The sequence below is a fragment of the Pantherophis guttatus genome, chromosome 1 (assembly GCF_059756535.1).
Source record: "Pantherophis guttatus breed Tessera chromosome 1, ASM5975653v1, whole genome shotgun sequence".
NCBI lineage: Eukaryota > Metazoa > Chordata > Lepidosauria > Squamata > Colubridae > Pantherophis > Pantherophis guttatus.
In genome coordinates, this window is record NC_142063.1 from 206,859,273 (window position 1) to 206,879,607 (window position 20,335).

The 20,335-nt window shown below is 39.0% G+C and overlaps 1 protein-coding gene and 1 long non-coding RNA gene across 3 annotated transcripts in view; one reads left to right on the plus strand and one right to left on the minus strand.

Moving 5' to 3' along the window:
• The window catches only part of LDAH (lipid droplet associated hydrolase), a 93,401-nt gene extending 74,689 nt beyond the window's left edge, over positions 1-18,712 (plus strand). For both annotated transcript variants that reach the window (XM_034432188.3, XM_034432189.3), the window contains exons 6-7: positions 5,293-5,375; positions 14,464-18,712. In XM_034432188.3, the coding sequence (XP_034288079.2) occupies positions 5,293-5,375; positions 14,464-14,655 (275 nt within the window). In that variant the 3' untranslated portion in view covers positions 14,656-18,712. The remainder of the gene's footprint in view (positions 1-5,292; positions 5,376-14,463) is intronic.
• On the minus strand, positions 2,968-6,037 carry LOC132711127 (uncharacterized). The gene is made up of 3 exons (XR_009621952.1): positions 5,966-6,037; positions 4,988-5,081; positions 2,968-3,238 (listed from the first exon to the last, which is right to left on the minus strand). It is a non-coding gene; the product is annotated as an uncharacterized LOC132711127 (long non-coding RNA).
• Positions 18,713-20,335: the final 1,623 nt, after the last annotated feature.

Sequence of the window (20,335 nt, forward strand, 5' to 3'; positions counted from 1 at the left end):
TACCACTCGAGCAACAGCTTGCCACAAGAAAAAGAAAGTTGCCTAGAAAGCAAATAATCCAGTTGTTTCAAATTCAGCCAAACCATACGTTGAAAGTATAGTTGTGTCATGAGGTAGTTAAGACTGACCAACTTCTGTTCAAGCAATCTCATGCTGTATTAGCCAAATTATGTATCCTTATTGAAGCTACCTGCTGTTCTAGTTCCTAGTGATGTGAGCTATACTTTAGTTCCTCATGTTAATTTATCTGAAGCTAATTCACCTGAACATTTGTTAAATGTTACCCAACTGAATCTACCCTCTTCCTGCTTCTAGCTTTTATATCTTCCACCACTTCAGAAGAAGGCAGAAAAGGGTAAGAGAAGGGCATTTTTTTCCTTTTGCCTTCAGTTTTGAGGTCTGCTTTTTTTTTTTCTTCATTGCAGTATACATCATACTTTCCTCAGGGTAGCCGGGACATTTTTCTCCTGGGAAACTCAGTTATATGACTACCATAATTTAATTTGCTTTTATTGAATCCACCACTTTTATCTGTTCTTCCACATCATAACAAGTGGTTTACAATAACTTAACAAAAATCATCTGGACAGAACAATGATACAAAGATATATTTTCCCTATTCATCTGCTTTGGCCTCATAGATTAACCATAGCCTTTCAAAAAGTTCTTGTAGAATCCCAGGGTTTTTCAGAACATTTTGATAATTAAGATACAAACTGCATGTCTCTGAGTTGAATTAGAAAAGAAACTAGATGGTGCTACCTTTGTAATCCACTTAGTTGGAGAAGATGCTTAGCTGTATGTAATTATTTTTTTACAGAGCTAACACACAAAGTCATACTCTCTCTGTATGTATATGTGCACACATGCACACACAGACATATATATACAGTACATACATACTTCAGATTACTGATTATTCTGTTCCTGTGGCCTAACATTATTATAATCTCTTCTTGTTGGAATTTTGGCAAACTGGGTTGTTTTTCTTGATCCTGGACCTTGGTTGTATGGATTATTATTATCTGATTGTTCTATTATTGTTTGGTTTTTAATCATTTATGTTCTTCACATTGCCATGTGATCATATTAAATTGTATAAAGAAATAAATAACATTTTTTTTTTGTCACAGGAAGTTGCAGTTGCTTATTTAACAATTGGCTATGGCTTGTTGTTTTTTTTTTCTTCATTTACAGTTCTGCCTTCAACATTGTGGTGCTTTGTGTGGAGCAAAAGTTAATATGGAAAGTGGTGTTAAGCTTACTTTATTTTTAATTCCCTAATTCAGAGTTTATATCCATCTTTATATTAAACTTGTTAAGGCTGTTACGCTGGGCTTTCCTATATTCCTAAATTAGTTTGACAACATTTGTTTATTTGTTTTTAGTTAACTCAAGAGGTTTCTAACTTTCAGTGTACATGGCCGCAAGCATATTACGACCATTCGACTTCTAATGCAAGTTTTTAAGTGAAATTTATATGCTAACATATATGTGTTTTACTAAAGCCATCAACCAGTTGGCATTTGGAGTTTGCAGTAATAAAACAAAAACTTAAGAGCTTCCAGGGATAACTTGTACTCACTGTATCCAAGATAACAGTGGGCTGTGCAAGATGGTTCGGATTATAGATTAAACTGATGGATGAATCTTGCTGCAGATGGAATGAGGTTTATACCATTTTCCCAGAGGAAAGGAAATGTTTGCACCAATGTATGCATACAGAAAAATATCTGTTGGCAAACTTTAACTTTTCTTTTGTAGGTTGCAATCCTTGAGGAAATGAATTGACATATAATAGATGCTTTGTTTGCCTTTTGAACAATAATGTGAGTTGAAGAAAGAGAGAAAAACCATTCCATTACTGCATTTGCTTCTAAGCGGGACTAGAGAACATATGTCCACCATATCTTGTTAAGCTACAACTCCCACCAGGACTTCCAATAGCGAGCAATGAAGTGACCTGTAGTTCAGTGATGTCTTAATAGTCAGAGGTTCCATCCCTTATTGTAGAGGCACGTTAAAGAAAGTAAAATATGAAGCATTTTACTGCTCCTTGATATTCTCCAAATGTTCCTTGAGATGGAGGGAGTTAATTAAACAAAGCCCAATGGCACTAAGACTGTTGCAGATTATTGTTTCAAAGCACAGTTCGTCTTTTGTTTAGTCCTGCATCGTTTTGTTTCCACACCATAAGACGACTATAACAATGGATTTGAACTTCAGCGCTGTTATGTGCAGGTATTTCTGTCTGGCAATTGGTGGCTGATTGAATCAATGTCAAATAGTTCTAAAGACTGAAAGGAGCTTGATTGATTTTGATCATTAAGCTCTGTAAAGAGGGTACTATTAATTTAGCTGGTGAAAATGTTAAGCACTGGTTGTGACATGTTAGGTTAAAGAGCTACCCGTGATATAAAGCCCTCTTTTCTCTTCTTGGTCCTTGATTCTGAGTTCCTTCAGGGCTGCTCCGTCATAAATAAATCAAGCGTGTTTTGGGCACAGTTAGCAGCCTCTGTTTAGCAAAGGGACATGACTAAAAGGACACCAATGCTTAATCATCCCTGATCGGGAAAAGGAGAAAGGGGGGAGAGGCACCATCTCACCCTCCACATCAAAAAGAGGGGTCATTCATAGGATTATAAAATGCAACTTTCTCTTCACCTAAGTGCGTTAGAGCTGACCTAGAAATAAAGAAATACCTTCTGATTTCTGGTCTCTCTCTTTTGTTTCCTTTACTGTTTCCTTTTCCTATTTTCTTTTGTATTTTGTATCCTATTTTATTTTATAATTCAATAAAAATGTTAACGGGGAAAAAAGGAAATAGTCTTAAACTGTGGGACTTCTGCCTTTATTCTTTGGGGTCCTTTGTTTGTATGTACAGTTTTTAGATTTCAAGTTTTTGAAGCTTCTTTCACTATAATTTTAATATTGTCCACAATTATGGGTTTTATACTGTGCTTTGTAGTTTTAAAAGAATGTTTTATTTTGTATTATTAGCTAGCTACCACAGGCTGGATTTATTGATAGAAAGCAGATTACAAATGTAATATATACATAAATAGAATGGAGGAACTGTTCCATTGATGAAGAGCTGTGTTGATGGAGGCCTGATAATCACCATGGAGGCCTGATTCCTTTGGTAGAAAGTTTGACGACTAGAAATTTACCATTAACATTAGACTCCTGGATCCAAAACTTCTTTACACTTCTACCAACCTTCCTTTGGAACAAACTCCTGGGGTAGAATAAAAGAAGTACAGTGCAGAAAATAATCAACTTTGCCCTCTGAAGTTTTTAAACTCTCACAGTTCTGGGAAAAATCAGTAATTCTAGGCAATTATGTCTCACTCCTGCATAGTGGCGTAGGAGGCTAATGCCTCCTACTAAGGCAGCATTTAACATCCAGCTGCCTGCAATTACTGCGAGTTCAAATCTCACCAGGCTCAAAGTCGACTCAGCCTTCCGTCCTTTCTAAGGTGGGTAAAATGAGGACCCGGTTTGTGGGGGCAATAAACTGACTTTGTATAAAATATACAAAAGTATGAAGGCTATTGCTTAACGCATTGTAAGCCACCCTGAGTCTCCGGAGAAGGGCAGCATATAAAAATAAATAAAAATAAAATAAATAAATAAAAAATATTCCTGTTCAGTATATATGTACTAATCCCATACAGATTTACTATGGAGCAAGAGCCACTGGAATCTAATCTGTGCAAGCCAGATGATTGGGATGAATGGGACAGAACAGAATAACAAAGTTGGAAGGGACCATGGAGGTCTTCTAGTCCAACCCCCTGCTCAGGCAGGAAACTCTATACCAATTTCAGGCAAATGGTTGTCCAATCTCTTCTTAAAAACTTCCAGTTTTGGGAGCATTTACAACTTCTGGAAGCAAGTTGTTCCACTGATTAATTGTTCTGTCAGGAAATTTCTCCTTCGTTCTAGGTTGCTTCTCTCCTTGATTAGTTTCCATCCATTGCTTCTTGTCCTGCCCTCAAGTGCTTTAGAGAATAGCCTGGATCGTTCCAAATACTTGGTTGTATGGTGAATTGTCAAACAATTTGGCTTTAAATCTTGAATCTAGAATTTTAAATTGAGCTGGCAAGTGCGTTGATATCTAGTCAGATGGAAAGTTATCAAGTATTTTGAAATCCAACTCTGCCCTCTCTTCTACCTCAATGTCATTTGCTTCTGCTTCCTTAAAGTGCTACAGGAATTTGCCCCATTTAATGTTTTGAGGTCACTAGTAAGGAGCAGTCCAATTGTTATTTCCTTTTTCTCGGCCTCTGGAGAGAAATCCATGCCTCTGCTTTACAATCTTCCACTCATTATTTCTTTCAAGCAAAAGGCTGTTCGGGGAAGCGTCCATTAGAACTCTTCTATGTAAATTCATGTAATTTTGTGTAATTAACTCTTTTCATAAATGTTTTAATTAAGAATTACATGTCTATTGTCTATCAAAATAGTTCATTTTTAAAAAAAATTAAAAAGACAATATTAAAATGTTTTTAAAATGTAAAAATGTTTTAAAGACAAATTTAGGAGTAAAATTGAAACTAGTCAGCCTAATTATCGGGGCCTTTCATGTCTCATACCTTCTGTTTATAGTTTTAAATGGTAATTTTATTGTACTGTGTTCTTATTTTGTTTACCATCCAAAGTTCCTTCTGATAGACAGGTGGCTATATAAATTGGAAGATAGATAGATAGATAGATACTGTAGATAGGTAGGTAGGTAGGTAGGTAGGTAGGTAGGTAGGTAGGTAGGTAGGTAGATAGATAGATAGATAGATAGATAGATAGATAGATAGATAGATAGATAGACAGACAGACAGACAGACAGACAGACAGACAGACAGACAGACAGACAGACAGATATAGCACTTAGACTTATATACCACTTCACAGTGTTTTACAGCCCACTCTAAGCAATTTACAGAATCAGCATATTGCCCCCAACAATCTGGGTCCTCATTTTACTGACCTCGGAAGAATGGAAGGCTGAGTCAACCTTGAGCTGGTGAGAATCAAACTCCTGGCAATCGGCAGAATTAGCCTGCAATACTGCATTCTAATGACTGCACCACAAGATAGATAGACAGAGGGAGAGAGGGAGGGAGGGAGGGAGAGAGGGAGACAGTAATGGATTAACTACCAACTGGGAGACATTTTTGGGAACCATGGAGAATAATCCCTAAAACTGTCAAAATTTGAAGACTGTAGCTGAACATAGCTTCCTGTATAAGTTCTGTTTTCTGATGTGCTTTCCTGTGTGTCTTATTTCTACAGCAAACATCATGTACCTGGCAAGCCAAGAAATGAGAAATGTTCTAGAGCGAGACAATTCTACAATAAAGCAACATTTAAATAAGGTAGACTTTTATTCTTTACACTTTCCATTGGATACTAGGACTGTTCAACACTTCAAATTCCACTCCAAAATGAGGGGTGCAAATATAGCATCTACTTGCCAGTTTTTAAACCATCCATATCTTTTTCTGGGGTTATGTGATGGCTGCAGAGAATGACTTAGTGATTGTGTAAAAGATACAGCAGCTTTAAAGAGTTGCAAAGAAGTGTTTTATTTGTGTTCCCAATGCTCTGAAGCCATTTTTCCAAATTATTTCCAGCCTTCTTGTTTATCTGTTTTCAAATCCACTCCATTTCACTCAGCTTTAATTCCAGGTTTCAGCAATTTAGTAATTATTTGCAAAATTCTGTGTACCTCATCTCATCTTATAATAGTTTAAGGTGAGCTATTACAAGAATATTTTAGAATAAAATTAACAAAATATCCCAATTCGACAGCATCAAAAGAGAGAAACTATGTATTAAGACATTATGTGTTATTAATTTATCTATTTTATGTATTAATAAATTTGTGCCATTTGTATTATTAATTTTAAAAAGTCCCATGGGCTCTCTACAGTCAAGAATATCATATAAAACATAAATCACATACCTGAAACAATCAAAATAGTTTAAGGATCATCAAGTCAAAACAAACAAGAAGGGAAATTCTGTGTTTTATTTGAAGGCATGTCTTCTCAGGATGAGTCCTCCTCTGAAGGTGAACTTGCACTTCTAGCCATACCATGTGCACTCTCTGAACCAAAGACCAGGACAAGGGGTGGCATAAATCCCATTTTAGAATCTCATAAAATAGAGGACCTTTTATTATAGACATTTGACAAGCAGTGACATCATGTGCCAGAGTGGATGTCATTCATGTCATAATGCAATTGATGCCAATTATGTAATTCACATTATTGCATATATCATGTCATAGTGACTTCAACAAAATGTCCTCACCCAAATTGGCAGAAAAGACCAGATTGTAGAGAACAGAGGAGATTGAGAATTCAGACACAGAGGTACAGATGTGACTAATGAATTGGTCTACTTGTCAATGAAGCTTCCTCAGTTGTAGAGTTTGACTTACTCCTTTTGAATAGCCTAATGGCTAACAATGGGAGCCTGGGTGGAGTTTTATGAGTTCTGGTTTTACAAGCTTTTAGTTTGTAATAGACAAGGCTGGAAATAATGTTACTATACCTTGTTTCTGACTTACTTAATTAATTCAACCCCTGACACTTGACCTCCATCCTGACTTTGGTTCTTGTCTTTTGGATAATAGACTCTGTTTGATGCCTCAACTTTATTTGACCTCTTTATATGGACCCTAGTATGGCATTTGACTCTGTTTTTCTGCTGCCTGTGAATTATTGGGCTCTGCAGTCCTGACTTGCTAACAATTTGTTTACTCCATGCCTAGCCCAGAAGTATCAGCTGCTATACTACTGTATATTATCTATTAATAAGATAATTAGGCTGAAGAAGGATGATCTGTCTTGTTCTAGAAGGCTTCATTCATTCAAGTTGGGTTTGTTTTTTTGTTTTTTGTTTTTGCTTTAATTTATATGCCGCCCTTCTCCAGAGACTCAGGGTGGCTTACAATGTGTTAAGCAATAGTTGTAATTATATTGTATTTGTTTATTCAATTTGTATTTATACGAATCTTCCAAGTGTCAGCAAGAGATAAACTTTAATTGATATTAACAGGGAGCCAAAGTTTTTAGACCACTTCAGTCCCTATTCTCACTCTCTCAAAAAAGGGAGAATTGGTATTACTTTTCCAAGAATCTTAAAGGCAAGAGAAGTGTCCATGCATCAGTAATGAAGGACTCCTGACATATATGTTGCTAAATGTAACTCCCTGTAGTCCCACCCAATATGACCAATGGTAGAAAATGCTGATCGTTCTTATTCAAGAATTTCTGTACGGTTACATGCTTTCCATCCATCAAGTTGAGAAAGATTTGTAAAGCCAAGAAGAAATATTTAATTCAAGCCAGCCCTTTGAATTGGACCTAGAAGCTGCAAATCAAGTTGGATATAGTTTTTTTTTTTTTTTTTTTTTTTTAAAGGAACTCTGTAGTAAGTTTATAATGTTCTGGACACTTTTTTTCACTACAGTTTTCAGTTCCTTATCTTCCATGAGTAAATCAAATGGAAGGGAGGTCAACTTAAGAACTGCTTTCTTTCATTCTGGCCACAGCGATGCTCAGGTGTTCTCATCAGTCACAATTATTATGGCTCCAATTAGTGGATTCAATCACTTCTTCTCTACCCCCAAGTAGGCCAGGAGAGCAAGAATCAATGGCATTTTCCTTCCCTGAGCATGTTCTCTGAGGACTGGATGAAGGAAGACAACAGTTCTTCTAGTGACTAGTCCCTTGGACTAGAAGGGAAAGCAAGGCAGAATACTTGTTAGTTTCACAATTGCTTTTTTTTTTTTAACACATGAGTAGCAAATTTTGTGAAATGCTGGATTTCCATCTCAGGTATAAATACAAACATCTTATGAAACATTGGCATTTGTATAATTGACTACTTAGTATTCTATGCCATCTTTTTGTGCAAAATCACAAAATGATACTCAGTATCTGAAAACCTTTGTTTATTCAGTTTGATGCAGCCTGACTCTAAAAGCAATATAAAGGAAACAAGAAATGACAACATCAACTGGACAAAAGAAAAAAGAATAAGCTGGTAACTTCAGCAGACTCCCATACGTCCCACCAACCCAGCAAATGCTGGGGCACCAGCTATTCTGGCCCAAGGTCTAGGAGAACAACCCTTGTAGTCCTTCAGGTTGGGAGTCACACAGATCTCAGGGAACCTCATTCTTGATGGCAGGTGCTGCAACAGAGAAGCTACATTTCCTAGATACTGATAAATGACATTATTTAATCCAAAGAACCCAGAGCATCCCTACCCTATCAGCTGAAATTGATCAGCCAGACACCACAGGAGAAAGGCAGCCCCTCAAATCACCGGGCCCTAAGCCATGCTGTTGACCCCTGTACTGAGCTACATGAATGAATGGTTTGACTCAGGGTGATATAACTTCCTGTGTTCCTATAATAAGCGGCCAATGAAAGAAAAGAGGTGAGGCCATCTACAAGTGCCAAAGTCCTGCATGTGCAAGCAACTAACTGTGTGGGAGGAAGTTTATTGGGCCTTGGTCCAAGGTCATTCATAAAGATGAAGTGTTTTGCTATGCAACATTTTAAGTCAAAATACGTTTGGAAGAAACTCCTCCTCCTCTTCCTCCTCCTCCCTCTAATTTAACCTTGTTCTTTTTTTTCCATCACAAGCTTATTTCATTATATGAGCATAAAGAAAAAATTGCCCAGTGAAGCAGCCAAAACCAATTTTGAGTTGCTTTTATTGAAACAGCTTGTCTACTATTGCCCAGGGTTTTTTTTTTTTAATCCAATGTCCAAAGCTGTCCATAGCAGTCTAATAGTTATTGCCCTTGAAAGATTCATAATCTGGAAAGCAGCAGTATGGAAGACACTACAAGAGAAGACTTTCTTCCCCCAGCCAGAGTAAATTATTTCCCTCCAGTTTGGAAAATCCTTCAAATACGCTGCATGAATAAGTCTAAAACATCTTCTGCAGCCAGGAACACCTTTCATTTCGGCAGGTCTCAGATGTTTTTTGGACGATGTATTGCTGAAGTCCAAAGTTAGAAAAGCAGCCCGGGAAGATTTTGCTATATGTAGCACTTAACCATACTTTAGCCCACATAGCAGTTCCAATTTAGTCCTTTTGTGACCAAACCTCAATAATAGAATTGAAAAGGAGGGAGACATTGAGCTCCTAGAGAGCAGAAAGTAAAACAGAATTACAATAAGTGAGGTTTCTTGGGCTACAGTTGACCACTTAGACATGTTTTAATAACTTACTTCCGCAGAAGGTCTCACATTCATATTCCAAATTTGCAAAGTCCTGTAGATCAGCCTTCCCTAAACTGGTGGCCTCCAGAGATGCTGGACTTCAGTTTCTGTAATTCATAGCAATTTGGCCAGAGTGTCTGGAAAGTAGAGGATACTTGTAGGCCACCAGGTTAGGAAAGGTTTCTGTATCAACTTGCACTCAATTAAATGTGCATACTGTACAGTACTGTTAAATAATGAATATTCTAGTCAAGTTGCAGCATATATTATTAAGCGCAAAGTAAAATAGAATCAGCTCATAATAGAGCATTAATGAGCAAAAAAGGGTTTCTTTTAAAGAAAGTTTCCTTATTAAATTACTATTCAAGACATTTCAGCATTTGATGCCAAGGTAATTGCAATACTCTTTAGTTGTGCTCTAAATCTGCTGTATAATAAGATGACCTAGCCGTACATCTCTCCATTTGGTGGTGGTGAGGGGCAGTGATCAATGAAGACTCGGTTTCTCCTATCATTCTATTTGTCCCTCCATCCGCCACTGCATTGCAATTCCATAGAATTTACCTGTTTTACAGGAATATCTTTAAAATATCCATGATTGATATAAAACTATAATCTCTGAAACATATGAAAACCAAGCCAAGTCAGGAAAAAAAAGTAGAAGTTACATAGATATTTTACATTAGCCACTGCCATCCTGATGTAGCACGAAATACATTGGACTACAAGTCCTATCATTCCTAAATAAATAGCAGTAGGGCACTTGAGTGTGAAGCATTTGGAGAGTAATACCAAAACTTAAGCTTGCATCCAGTGATAATGCATTAAATCCAAAACACAAAATAGGAGCATCAGATTTCTGTATAACCATTACTTTTTTTGGTGGGGGGGAGGACGGGAGTCAAAAAGTGAAGGAAAAAAACCCCACAAGGAAATGAAAGAAAAGTAATTTATATATTAATGACTCAAAAATCAGATTTCACCCATTTTGCCTATTTTATGAAGTGTTAGACCATTAACCTTTGGGTTAATGATGAAGATACAGAACAAGAGGAGAGAAAAAGAGACGAGGAGTTTGTGAGAAACTGAATGAGAAGAGATAGCAAATAAACATATTCCCCGACCCTGAACGTCACCACCAATGTCCCAAAGGTGCTTTTTCAAGAGGTAACTAACAGGAGAACAAAGTCAGCAGGATAAGATTCAGCAGTCCATCTGCATTTAAAAAACAAAAGCCACTCTTTTTGAAGACAGCAAAGTTCACATTTTGGAGAGAGAGGAACACTGGTTTGAAAGAAGGGTCAAACAGGCCGTCTGTGTCAAAATTGAACAGCCCTCTCTCAACGGGGGGTGGGGGGCGAGGTTATGATATCATCTATCTCCAGTCCACAACACAGTCCTTTCAGCAGTTCCAAGAAGGCTCCACACCCATTTGCAGTACTCAGGTGACCCTGAAGACCCAGATAAACCTCCAAGTGGCCTCAACGACTCTCTAAAAGAATGCAAATAACCAGCTAAATCCTTCCATTCCCCAACATCCAGTCAGAGCTGAAGAAGCTTCTTGGATGAAACGTCTTCAAAGAAAAACAAGAAAGTCCAATTGCCTCTTGAAAAAGCACCTTTGGAACAACTATGACATGGATGGCTGAGAATCTCCATAGACATCACTACCAGGGGTGAAATGTAAAATTTGCTACTACCGGTTCTGTGGGCGTGGCTTGGGGGGGAGAGTAATGTGACTGGGTGGGTGTGGCCAACTTTTTTTATATATATATAACTTTTCAAAGCATTTTTTCTAATGCTTTGAAAAGCCTCTGTCGATCAGGCAACTCAGCTGGGATCGTCAGAGAGGCTTTTTTAAAAATGCTTTGAAAAGCCTCTCTGATGATCAGGCAACTCAGCTGGGATCGTCAGAGACTTTTCAAAGCATTTTTTTTTTACTACCTCTTCTGCCAAGATGTTGCAGAAAAAAAATGCTTTGAAAAGCCTCTGACAATCCCAGCTGAGCCACGCAATCATCAGAGGCTTTTTTTTTTTTACTTTCAAAAGCATTTTTTTGTCGGAAGAGGTTGTAGAAAAAATGCTTTTAAAAGTAAAAAAAAAAGCCTCTGATGATCGTGCGGCTCAGCTGGGCATGGGAGGGGGGGCGCACAGGGATTTTTGCTACCAGTTCTCCAAACCACCCGTCACCATCACTACCGGATTGGGCTATCCAGTCTGAACCGGGAGCATTTCACCCCTGATGACTACTAATCTTTGAGTTAATAAATAAGCCTAAGGATGAAAAACATTTTTTTTTCATTGAATGAGAAGGCAATAGGGCCATATTTGGCTCCCCCAGGCTTTTTTAATGACATATGTTGCCATAGGCAGAACCTTCTTTTTGTCTGAATTTATGTCTGAATTATACATAGGCTTATTTGAGCATTGACTGTTTTGAAAATATATTTGGTCACAAAGTCTGATGCATTTAGTATGATTCTACTGCTGTGAATTTTTACACCTGAACTGAAGGCACTGAGAACTCTATGCCTCTCAGACATTTTTTTTTTAAATCTGTATTGGACCTTTGGCAACCACACAACAGGCAGAAATATTTTTTAGGGATGTTTTTAACACATTTTTGTTAGGACTTACACTTTCTTTGAGAGGCCTTAATGGCATAGGATCACTGTAGGAAATAGCTGCTTTCTTAGAAATGCTGAAACATCCTGTTGATAACAATCTCAACTAACTGCCATCATATTGGCCATATTTATGAAAAATTAAATACATACTCACTTTACAAAAGTTTGTGAGAGAATACTTTGAAGAATTTGCTGTTTCATTTTTAAAACATACTAATGATACAGTATCAAGAAAGTTTACTAAGGTTAAATCTGGATATTGGTGATGCTGGTGATAATGATAATTAATATACATAGTAGATCGTGGTGGACTGTGTTTTTATTATTATGGAAACAGTCTATATTAGAGAGGGGTTTCTGACAGGGTTTTCGGCAGATGTGTAAGTGTAAAATTCACACTTTAATCATACTCCAGTCCTAATTATTTTGTGCTCTTAGGAACAAAGATACAGGATCTAGGCCCCTTCAAAATGATGCTAGATTTGAACTACCATCAGCTGCAGCCATTACAGGTAGTCCTTGACTTACGATCACAATTGAGCCCAAAATTTATGTTGCTAAGCGAGACAGTTAAGTGAATTTTGCCCCATTTTATTACCTTCCGTGTCACACTTGTTAAGTGAATTGAACCAGTTGTAAAGTTACTAAACAGATTGTTAAGTGAATCTGGTTTCCCCATTGACTTTGCTCGTCAGGTCATAAAAGGTGATCACATGACCCCAGGATATTGCAACCATCATAAATACATGCCAGTTGCCAAGCATCTAAAGTTTAATCACCTGATCATGGGGATGTTGCAATGGTTGTAAGTGAAAAATAATCATGTCATTTTTTTCAGCCATTGTAACTTAGAACAGTCACTAAATGAATGGTTATAAGACAACGATTACGTGTATCTCTATTATTAGTGCCCAAACAAGACTGTTGAAGGAGGAGAAGGAGGAAGCAGAAGCGTGGAAAGAATAGGGTGTTTCATTGGTGCTTGCAGAAAATGAACATTAACCATTTTAATTGTGTTGGAAATCGTTTTGGTCTAAATTTAAGCCAGATAGCCAGTGTGGCATGGTGATCAAGGTGGTAAACTAGAACCTTAATTCTAATATTTTTTCACCTTTGAAAGTTCAGTAAATAACTCTGGCCCAATCATTCTCAGCCCCTCGTCCCCTCACAAGTGCATTATGGGGAAGAATAAGAGGATGGATTCATTGTATGCCACCTTGAGCTCCTGTACAACGGGCAGGATATAAATCGAATAAAAAGCAGCTTTTGTTAGAACTATGGTGGTGGAGGAAAGAAGTCAGCAGTGCAAAAGGAAGCACTCACCTAAATATAAAGCATGGATTTGATGTCTCAGCACAAGAAAACCAATCAACAACGTGAAGTAAAAGCTGATCATCTGAAAGAATTGTCCCAGAAGTTTATAACTATACCTCAGTGGCTAGTGTTATAATGGGTTGGGAAGAACTGAAGCATAAGCAAGGGAAAATGCAGAGATTGTGTTCATGCAGTATCTCTGCAACCCAGAAAGAAGAAACTTTTTCAGGTGATGTATAGAATGGCTCCTATTGGTGATGAAATATTTTCAAGGTCATGGAATCCACAATTTTTTAATTACACAGACAGAGGTAATCTGCAAGCAAAGCACAAGATGTCAGGATGTTTTCCTTGGGCAGTCTGGATCTACTCTTATTTTCTTTGTTAACTTTTCTTCTGGGCTGTGACACCCAGTTCATGTTTTGGAGGAAAGGGTTCGCCTTCCTTCCCTGCATGCTGAGATCCCAGTGAAAAATCCTTCCCTATCTGCAGCTGCTATTTATTTAAAAGTTTTTTTAAAAATTTTTTAAAAAAACTGACAAAATGACGCATTTAGTAGGATGTCTGATTTGGCCCTAAAAGTAAAAACAAAAGCAACTGGAAAGCGCAATGGCCCATACTAAGTTTGTTTGTTTTGACGATTGTTTGCCACCCAGAGTTAATGGTTTGAGATAGGTGGCTATACAAATGGAATAAGTAAATAAATAAAACCCCATTCTAAGTTGCTTGCTTGAAAACAAATCCTATTGATCCTCAGGTTCCAATTTTTACATCTAAGACTTGTTTTGCATCCAACTTGAAGAAGCAGGAGGACTAAACTTCCTGGATTTTCCTGTCAGAAGAAACGTTTCTGCCTGTAGATTGGCTAAATAAGCAGATGTTAAAAAAAAAATCCACTGGACTCTCCACCTATTACGTTGGTTGTGAATAAATATCCTCCCAATCAAGGACTATTATCCTTAGTGTCACATTAGTGTCACTAGGCAATACAATAATTCTCAGTAGGTCTCTCTTGATTGGTTGAAAAGTGTCTTACAACTTCAGTAATCTCCATTGAAGAAATTCTGACCATTGACATTTATTACCTAAGTATTTCTAATACATATATACAATGTTTTATAATTACCGTGGTATGCCATGACTCTTGAATTTCTCTTTGGACTGTAGATATTATTCATGTCTTTGTTTTTTATCTAATAATTGGATTTAGCTCTGGTCTCTTTCTTTTCCTGCCACGATCTTTACTTTAAGACAGTTCTCTATTTTTATTTTAGCTCATTTTTTACTATGGATCAACTGACTCATGGTGTCCTCTGCAGTACTGTGAAGAGATGAAGATGGCGTTTCCAGACGGAGATATTCGAATCTGTGAGAAAGGAATCAGCCATTCTTTTGTCTTGGATTCCAGCAAAGAAATGGCTGAAATGATAACAGGCTGGATACAGGAGGATCTCGCCAAGCTATGATAAAGACAGAGTAGAGCAGAGCAGGAGGAATTAGCTGTATTGTTGCCATGTAATCTTCCTTGATAGATTATGCTTTGATCTGTCTGTGCAATTATGGTTTGCTTTTTTCTGGAAACTCTGGTGTTAACCTGATGGCTCATATTACATTCCCGTTGACAGGTTTCTAACAAATACCCAAGGTAAGGTTGTAAACACATGGGGATGACTGTATCAAACCAGAGCCCTGGATTCCTTTAGGCCAGTGTCAGCCTCCCTCTACAAACAGTGACTACCTGTTGAGGTAACTCACAGGATTGTCGTAACAAAAAAAAAAAAGAGAGAGAGAGAGATCCCCTCCCCTCCATGTGCCATCTTGATTTTCCAAATGTATGAATTAATGGGCCATTAATTCTGTGTCTAGCTAGCACAATGCCTCTAGCAGGATTGTATGAATTATTGCATCAGGTGTTTAGATCTTCTGACATATAAGTTTGTTTATCAACACCATTCATTCTGCCACAACATTGTAGTAGTATTGCACCCATAATTGTGTCCCATACTGTTGTTGAAGTGGTTAGGGTTAGAACTGACTGTCACTCATCATTGGGGGAAAATAGCATCTAATTTAGGGTGATGATATTAGAATAGCAAATCACTACAAAATTGTTGTTATTGCTTAAATTAATTTCAACATCCATTGTAATGGAAGACATATATCTGGTGTGGAGAAAAAGAACTATGTTGCTCACAAGCAGAACCAACAATGAATTAATAAGCTATATACTTCTTACAAATAATCCTAGACCTATGACCACAAATGAGACCAGAATTTCACTTGCTAAGCAGAATCATCACATAATTTTGTGACCAGTTTTACCAGTTGTTAAGCAATTTCAGGAGTTTGCAACATGGCCACTTAACATGGTTGTTAAGTGAATCACATACAGGTGTTAAGCAAATTTTGCTTCTCCAACTGAAGTTGCTTTTCAGAAAACTGCTGAGAAGATCACAAATTGCGATCATCTTGACCAGTGGACACTGCACCAGTAGTAAACATGAGACTGTTGCCAACTTCCCAAATTGCAATCACGTGATATGGAAGTGGTATGATGGTTTTGTGAGGACAGGTCATAAATCACTTTTTCCACGGCTGTCATAACTTTCAGCTATTGTTAAATGAAAGGTTGGTATCTGTATAATACTATCTGTATTGAGAAAGATCTAAGTACATTGGTTAGAGCAGTGGTCCCCAACCCCCGGTCCGCGGACCGGTGCCGGGCCGTGGAGTACCTGGCACCGGGCCGTGCAGCGGCCGGGGGACATGAACGCTGCAGCGCAAAGGCTCCTGGGCCGTGTGCAAAAGCTCCTGGGCCGTGCGCAAAAGCTCCTGGGCCGTGCGCAAAGGCTCCAGGGAAGAGAGCCCCGCGCAGGTACGCACGTGTGGCCCAAAGCCCCCACCCCTGCGCGCGCTCAGCGGGCCACGGTAAAATTATCAAAGGCTGATTGGTCCGCGGCGATAAAAAGGTTGGGGACCACTGGGTTAGAGGTATGCAAATACCTAATGAAGTATCCACTTCATTAGGGGCCTTTGATACCTCAATACCCAGCCTGTGGAATTGTATTTTTTCTATATGAACAACCTTTTGTCTCAGATAGTGGGAATAATTGCTGAGTTACAAGTAGTCCTTGACTTACGACCGGTTGCTTAGTGCTTATCTATGATTCAAAATTACGACTTACCTGAAAACATGGAGGTGTAACCTACTTCTGTGGTTCCAACGGTTGCCCCTCTTGTGGTCATGTGACTGCACTTCAGGCACTTGCAGCATGGCCACATTTATGTCATGTGACCACATTTTATCACTGTTGTGCCAAAACCTGGAGGTTACCGAAGTGTGTGTTCTCCACCATAGAAAGCAATGAGTTTGATTAACAATCACCATATTTACTTAGCAACTACCATATTTGATTAACAACTGCCACAAAAAAGGCCATAAAACAGTGATGAGCAGGTTCCATTATGGTCATATGTCAAGGACTGCTCTACATGTTATTTTAGAACAGACAGAACTTGGATGACATACTCCTTTTATTAATTTTTTTCTAAAGAAATAGTCACTGCTGGGTATGGAATAATTCCCTCCCTACCTCTTTTTTTTTATTTTTCGTGATTTCTGACAAATCACAAAAACAAAAGCAAGTATATTAATGCCCGTACTTTGGGAATTTGGGAGAAAAAGAGATTTGGGATTGCCTGCGCACCGTAAACTGATCCCGAACTACTCTTGTCTACCCAATTATTTAATGCCGCATCCTGTGCTAAATGCCATGTTTTGTATACTTGTCATTGTCTCCCTAACCTTGATCACTACCTAAGCTAAGGTAGCCCTGTGATTGTGAGGTGAGACTAATGGAAAATTGTGCACATAGACATGCAGTGCATCTGACTTCTTTTTTGTTTCCCGCCCACCCTGAAAAAAAGCCCAGGGCACAACTGGATTTCGTTCTTGGAAGAAGCCCAATTTCCAACAGCACCACTATCTGCTGCTGGCCAAGATGGGAAAGGAAAGAAGCGGGGGGGAGGGGGGAAGAGAAGCTGTTTGTCACTTGGTTCACATTTTTGCAAACTTAGGAGTTGTGTTTGGATGATCGGCTTGGCTGGTTCTGTGCTATGCGATCCCCCCACCCCACCCCCAGGAAAACTCCGAGCAGGTAGCAGACAACAAAGAGAGTGGCCATCTTGGCAGGAAGTCCAGGCATTGCTAAGGTACCTGGAAGGGTCTCCCTGTCTGCTGTGTGATAATGGTGGGTTGGTGGTGGTGGTTTTAATCACAGGGGAAAGGATTCCTCTGTTGATTAAAGCCATTGCAGGCAAGATGGGCACAAGGTTTAACCAGCTCCATGCCCTTCTCAGCAGGCTTCATCCCCACCCTTCTGGATGCAGGGAGTAAAAAGAAAAAGGATTACTGGGGGGACTGGCCTATCTAAAGCATTCATCTTAATTTAGCCTCAGGGTCAGCAGCAGAAAGAAAAGGAAAGTTCCATATTCCTTGCAGGTTTTTGTAATGGTGGAAGTTAGTTTAATCCAAACCAACCCTGAGGACATTTCATAGGACAACTAACATTATCTGGCCCCACTATTGCCTGGGGTTAGCATATCAATATAAATCTATCCCCACCCCACTCCTCCAGTAGGTGTGTATAAACAGAGCCACAAGGTATTTGCCCCAGGACTTCCACAGGATATCAGGTTGAACTGTTTTAAAACTTCAGTAGGTGTATTAAATGTTCTGGCCTATGTATGCTTATATATTACTTCGGCAGATATTAATATTACTGGGAATCCAAGTGGCATAAGCATGACTAGCATTGTATCTAACATTTAAGGATGGTTTTTGGAGTGTAAAAAACTATTCTGTATGGATATTATATTTATATAACTCGGTTGTTTGTACACCGTTTTATTCCGTGGTCTCATTAAATCCTGGTGTTTTGTAGATCTTAAAAAAACATATTCCTACAATACTTTTGTGTGTAAGATGTGGTCACTCAGAGGAATATTTATAATCTGGTAGTAACAATGTTGCCTGCCAAAAGGAAAACTCAGTTTTTTAAACATTCAATATTTAATTGAAAACACCCAGCACTGACCATAGGACACTTTCATGCAGTGAAGTTTGATCCATCTGTAACCATGACAGCCTATTTTCAGAATATGATGCTTATTAATTTTGCTGCTCTTTTCATTATCTGGTCATCTCAATAATCTTATCTTGGAATTATTGCAGTATTTCTCAATACTGTTCTAATCATAGGGATTCATTGCCTGCTTTTACTTGAAACTTAAAATGTTTGTGCTCACTAGTCGTTTACACATGGGCATATAGGATTGTGATAAACTAATTTTGTAAACTATAATTGCTTAATGCAAAATACTAGTTTATTTTAGGAGTTGTTGTTCAACCTTCTTCTTGCTTTCTGCGTTTGAAAGATTCCTTTGATCTGTTTTCAGAATGCTCTTATCCCAATGGCACAAAACTGAAACTGATAAGTGATGAATAAACATTCTTTAACAACACTATTAATTGCTATTCATTTCTTTGTAAGTTTCAAAATACATTTGTATGGAGGAAAGGATTTGATTTGCAGAAAATAAAAGGGATTTGCATTGGGAGTGCCCAGCAAAAAAAAAAAAATTGGTTGGTTGGTTTGTAGCCCACCTTTATTATTTTAATAATTCAAGGTTTGAACATATCCAACACCCTTTCCTCCACCCAAAGTATTTTTCCCACAAAAACAACCCTGTAAGGTGGGTTCGGCTGAGAGAGAGGGACTAGCGCCCAAGATCACCCAGCTGGCTTTCATGGCTAAAGTCATGAAAATGATAAGAGAGGAAAAAAAATCATCTTTAACACATCTTCTATATTTCCCCTAGATAGCTTCCCTTGTGTTTCATTTGCACATTTCTAGTTCTGAAAGAATTGCTCTCAAGTTCCATTTTTTGCAGATAGAACAAGACACATCATTGAAGAAGCCAAAACTTGGGACTCTGTAAATGTGGTTGGAGTGAAACAGAGCAATGTTCAATTAAAGTCTCTAGTACAAATGAGGGTTGGGCAACTCTTGTTTCTGAATCGCTTAAATGGTCAGGTCTTTTTCATGAGTTGAAAAGCTACTCCAGAAGCTACTCACACCTGCTTACAAAACAAATGGGTTGCATGTGTACATACGTGCGTGGCAGTGGTGGGTTTCAAATTTTTTTTACTACCGGTTCTGTGAGAGTGGCTTGGTGGGCGGGCGTGGCTTGGTGGGCGTGTCATGGCTTGGTGGGCATGGCAAGGGAAGGATACTGTAAAATCTCCATTCCCTCCCCAATCCAGGGGAAGGTTACTGCAGAATCTTCATTTCCTCCGGATCAGCTGAGTCTCCGGAAGCAGAGAATAGATGGGGGCGGGGCCAGTCAGAGGTGGTATTTACCAGTTCTCCAGAACTGGTCAGAATCTGCTGAAACCCACCTCTGGTGCGTGGGAGGAACGAGTATACCTTCTAAGGATTTGCACAGTCCTGTACAGATAATTATAAAATGGAATTATATTCATGAAATTTTTGACATTTCTGAATTCCCATACTCAAAGAATCAATCATAAACTGCTGGGGGGAAATAATAGGGTTGGAGAATTGACTTCCTAACCTGTTTGCAGGGCCCGATTTTCCTATAGGCTAACCAGGCTTCAGCCTAGGGCCTCAAGATCAAGAGGGGCCTACACAGTGGTGGGATTCTGGGGGTTCTAGGGGGTTCGGCCGAGCCCTTTGTTAAATTGCTGGCTCGCCCGCCCCTCGCCTCCCACCCGCGCGGCGCCAGCCTACCGTAGCCAGGGGTGGGCAATTGTGGCTCTTTTACAACCTGTGGACTTCAACTTCCAGAATTCCTGAGACAGCTTGGCTGTCTGAGGAATTCTGGGAGTTGAAGGCCACAGGTTGTAAAAGAGCCACAATTGCCCACCCCTTCCCTAGCCTGAGTTCCGCTGCCTGGGATCCATGTGGGCTGCCACGTGGTTCCCCACCGGCTCCGGACGCAAGAGAGCAGGATGGAGAAAGCAGCTTCCACGCCTTCACTCACCCTCACTCTCTGCTCTGTTGGATCATCGGCCGTTCGCTTACCCCGCCCACTCCCAATCTATTGCTGCCTCCGATGGCTAGA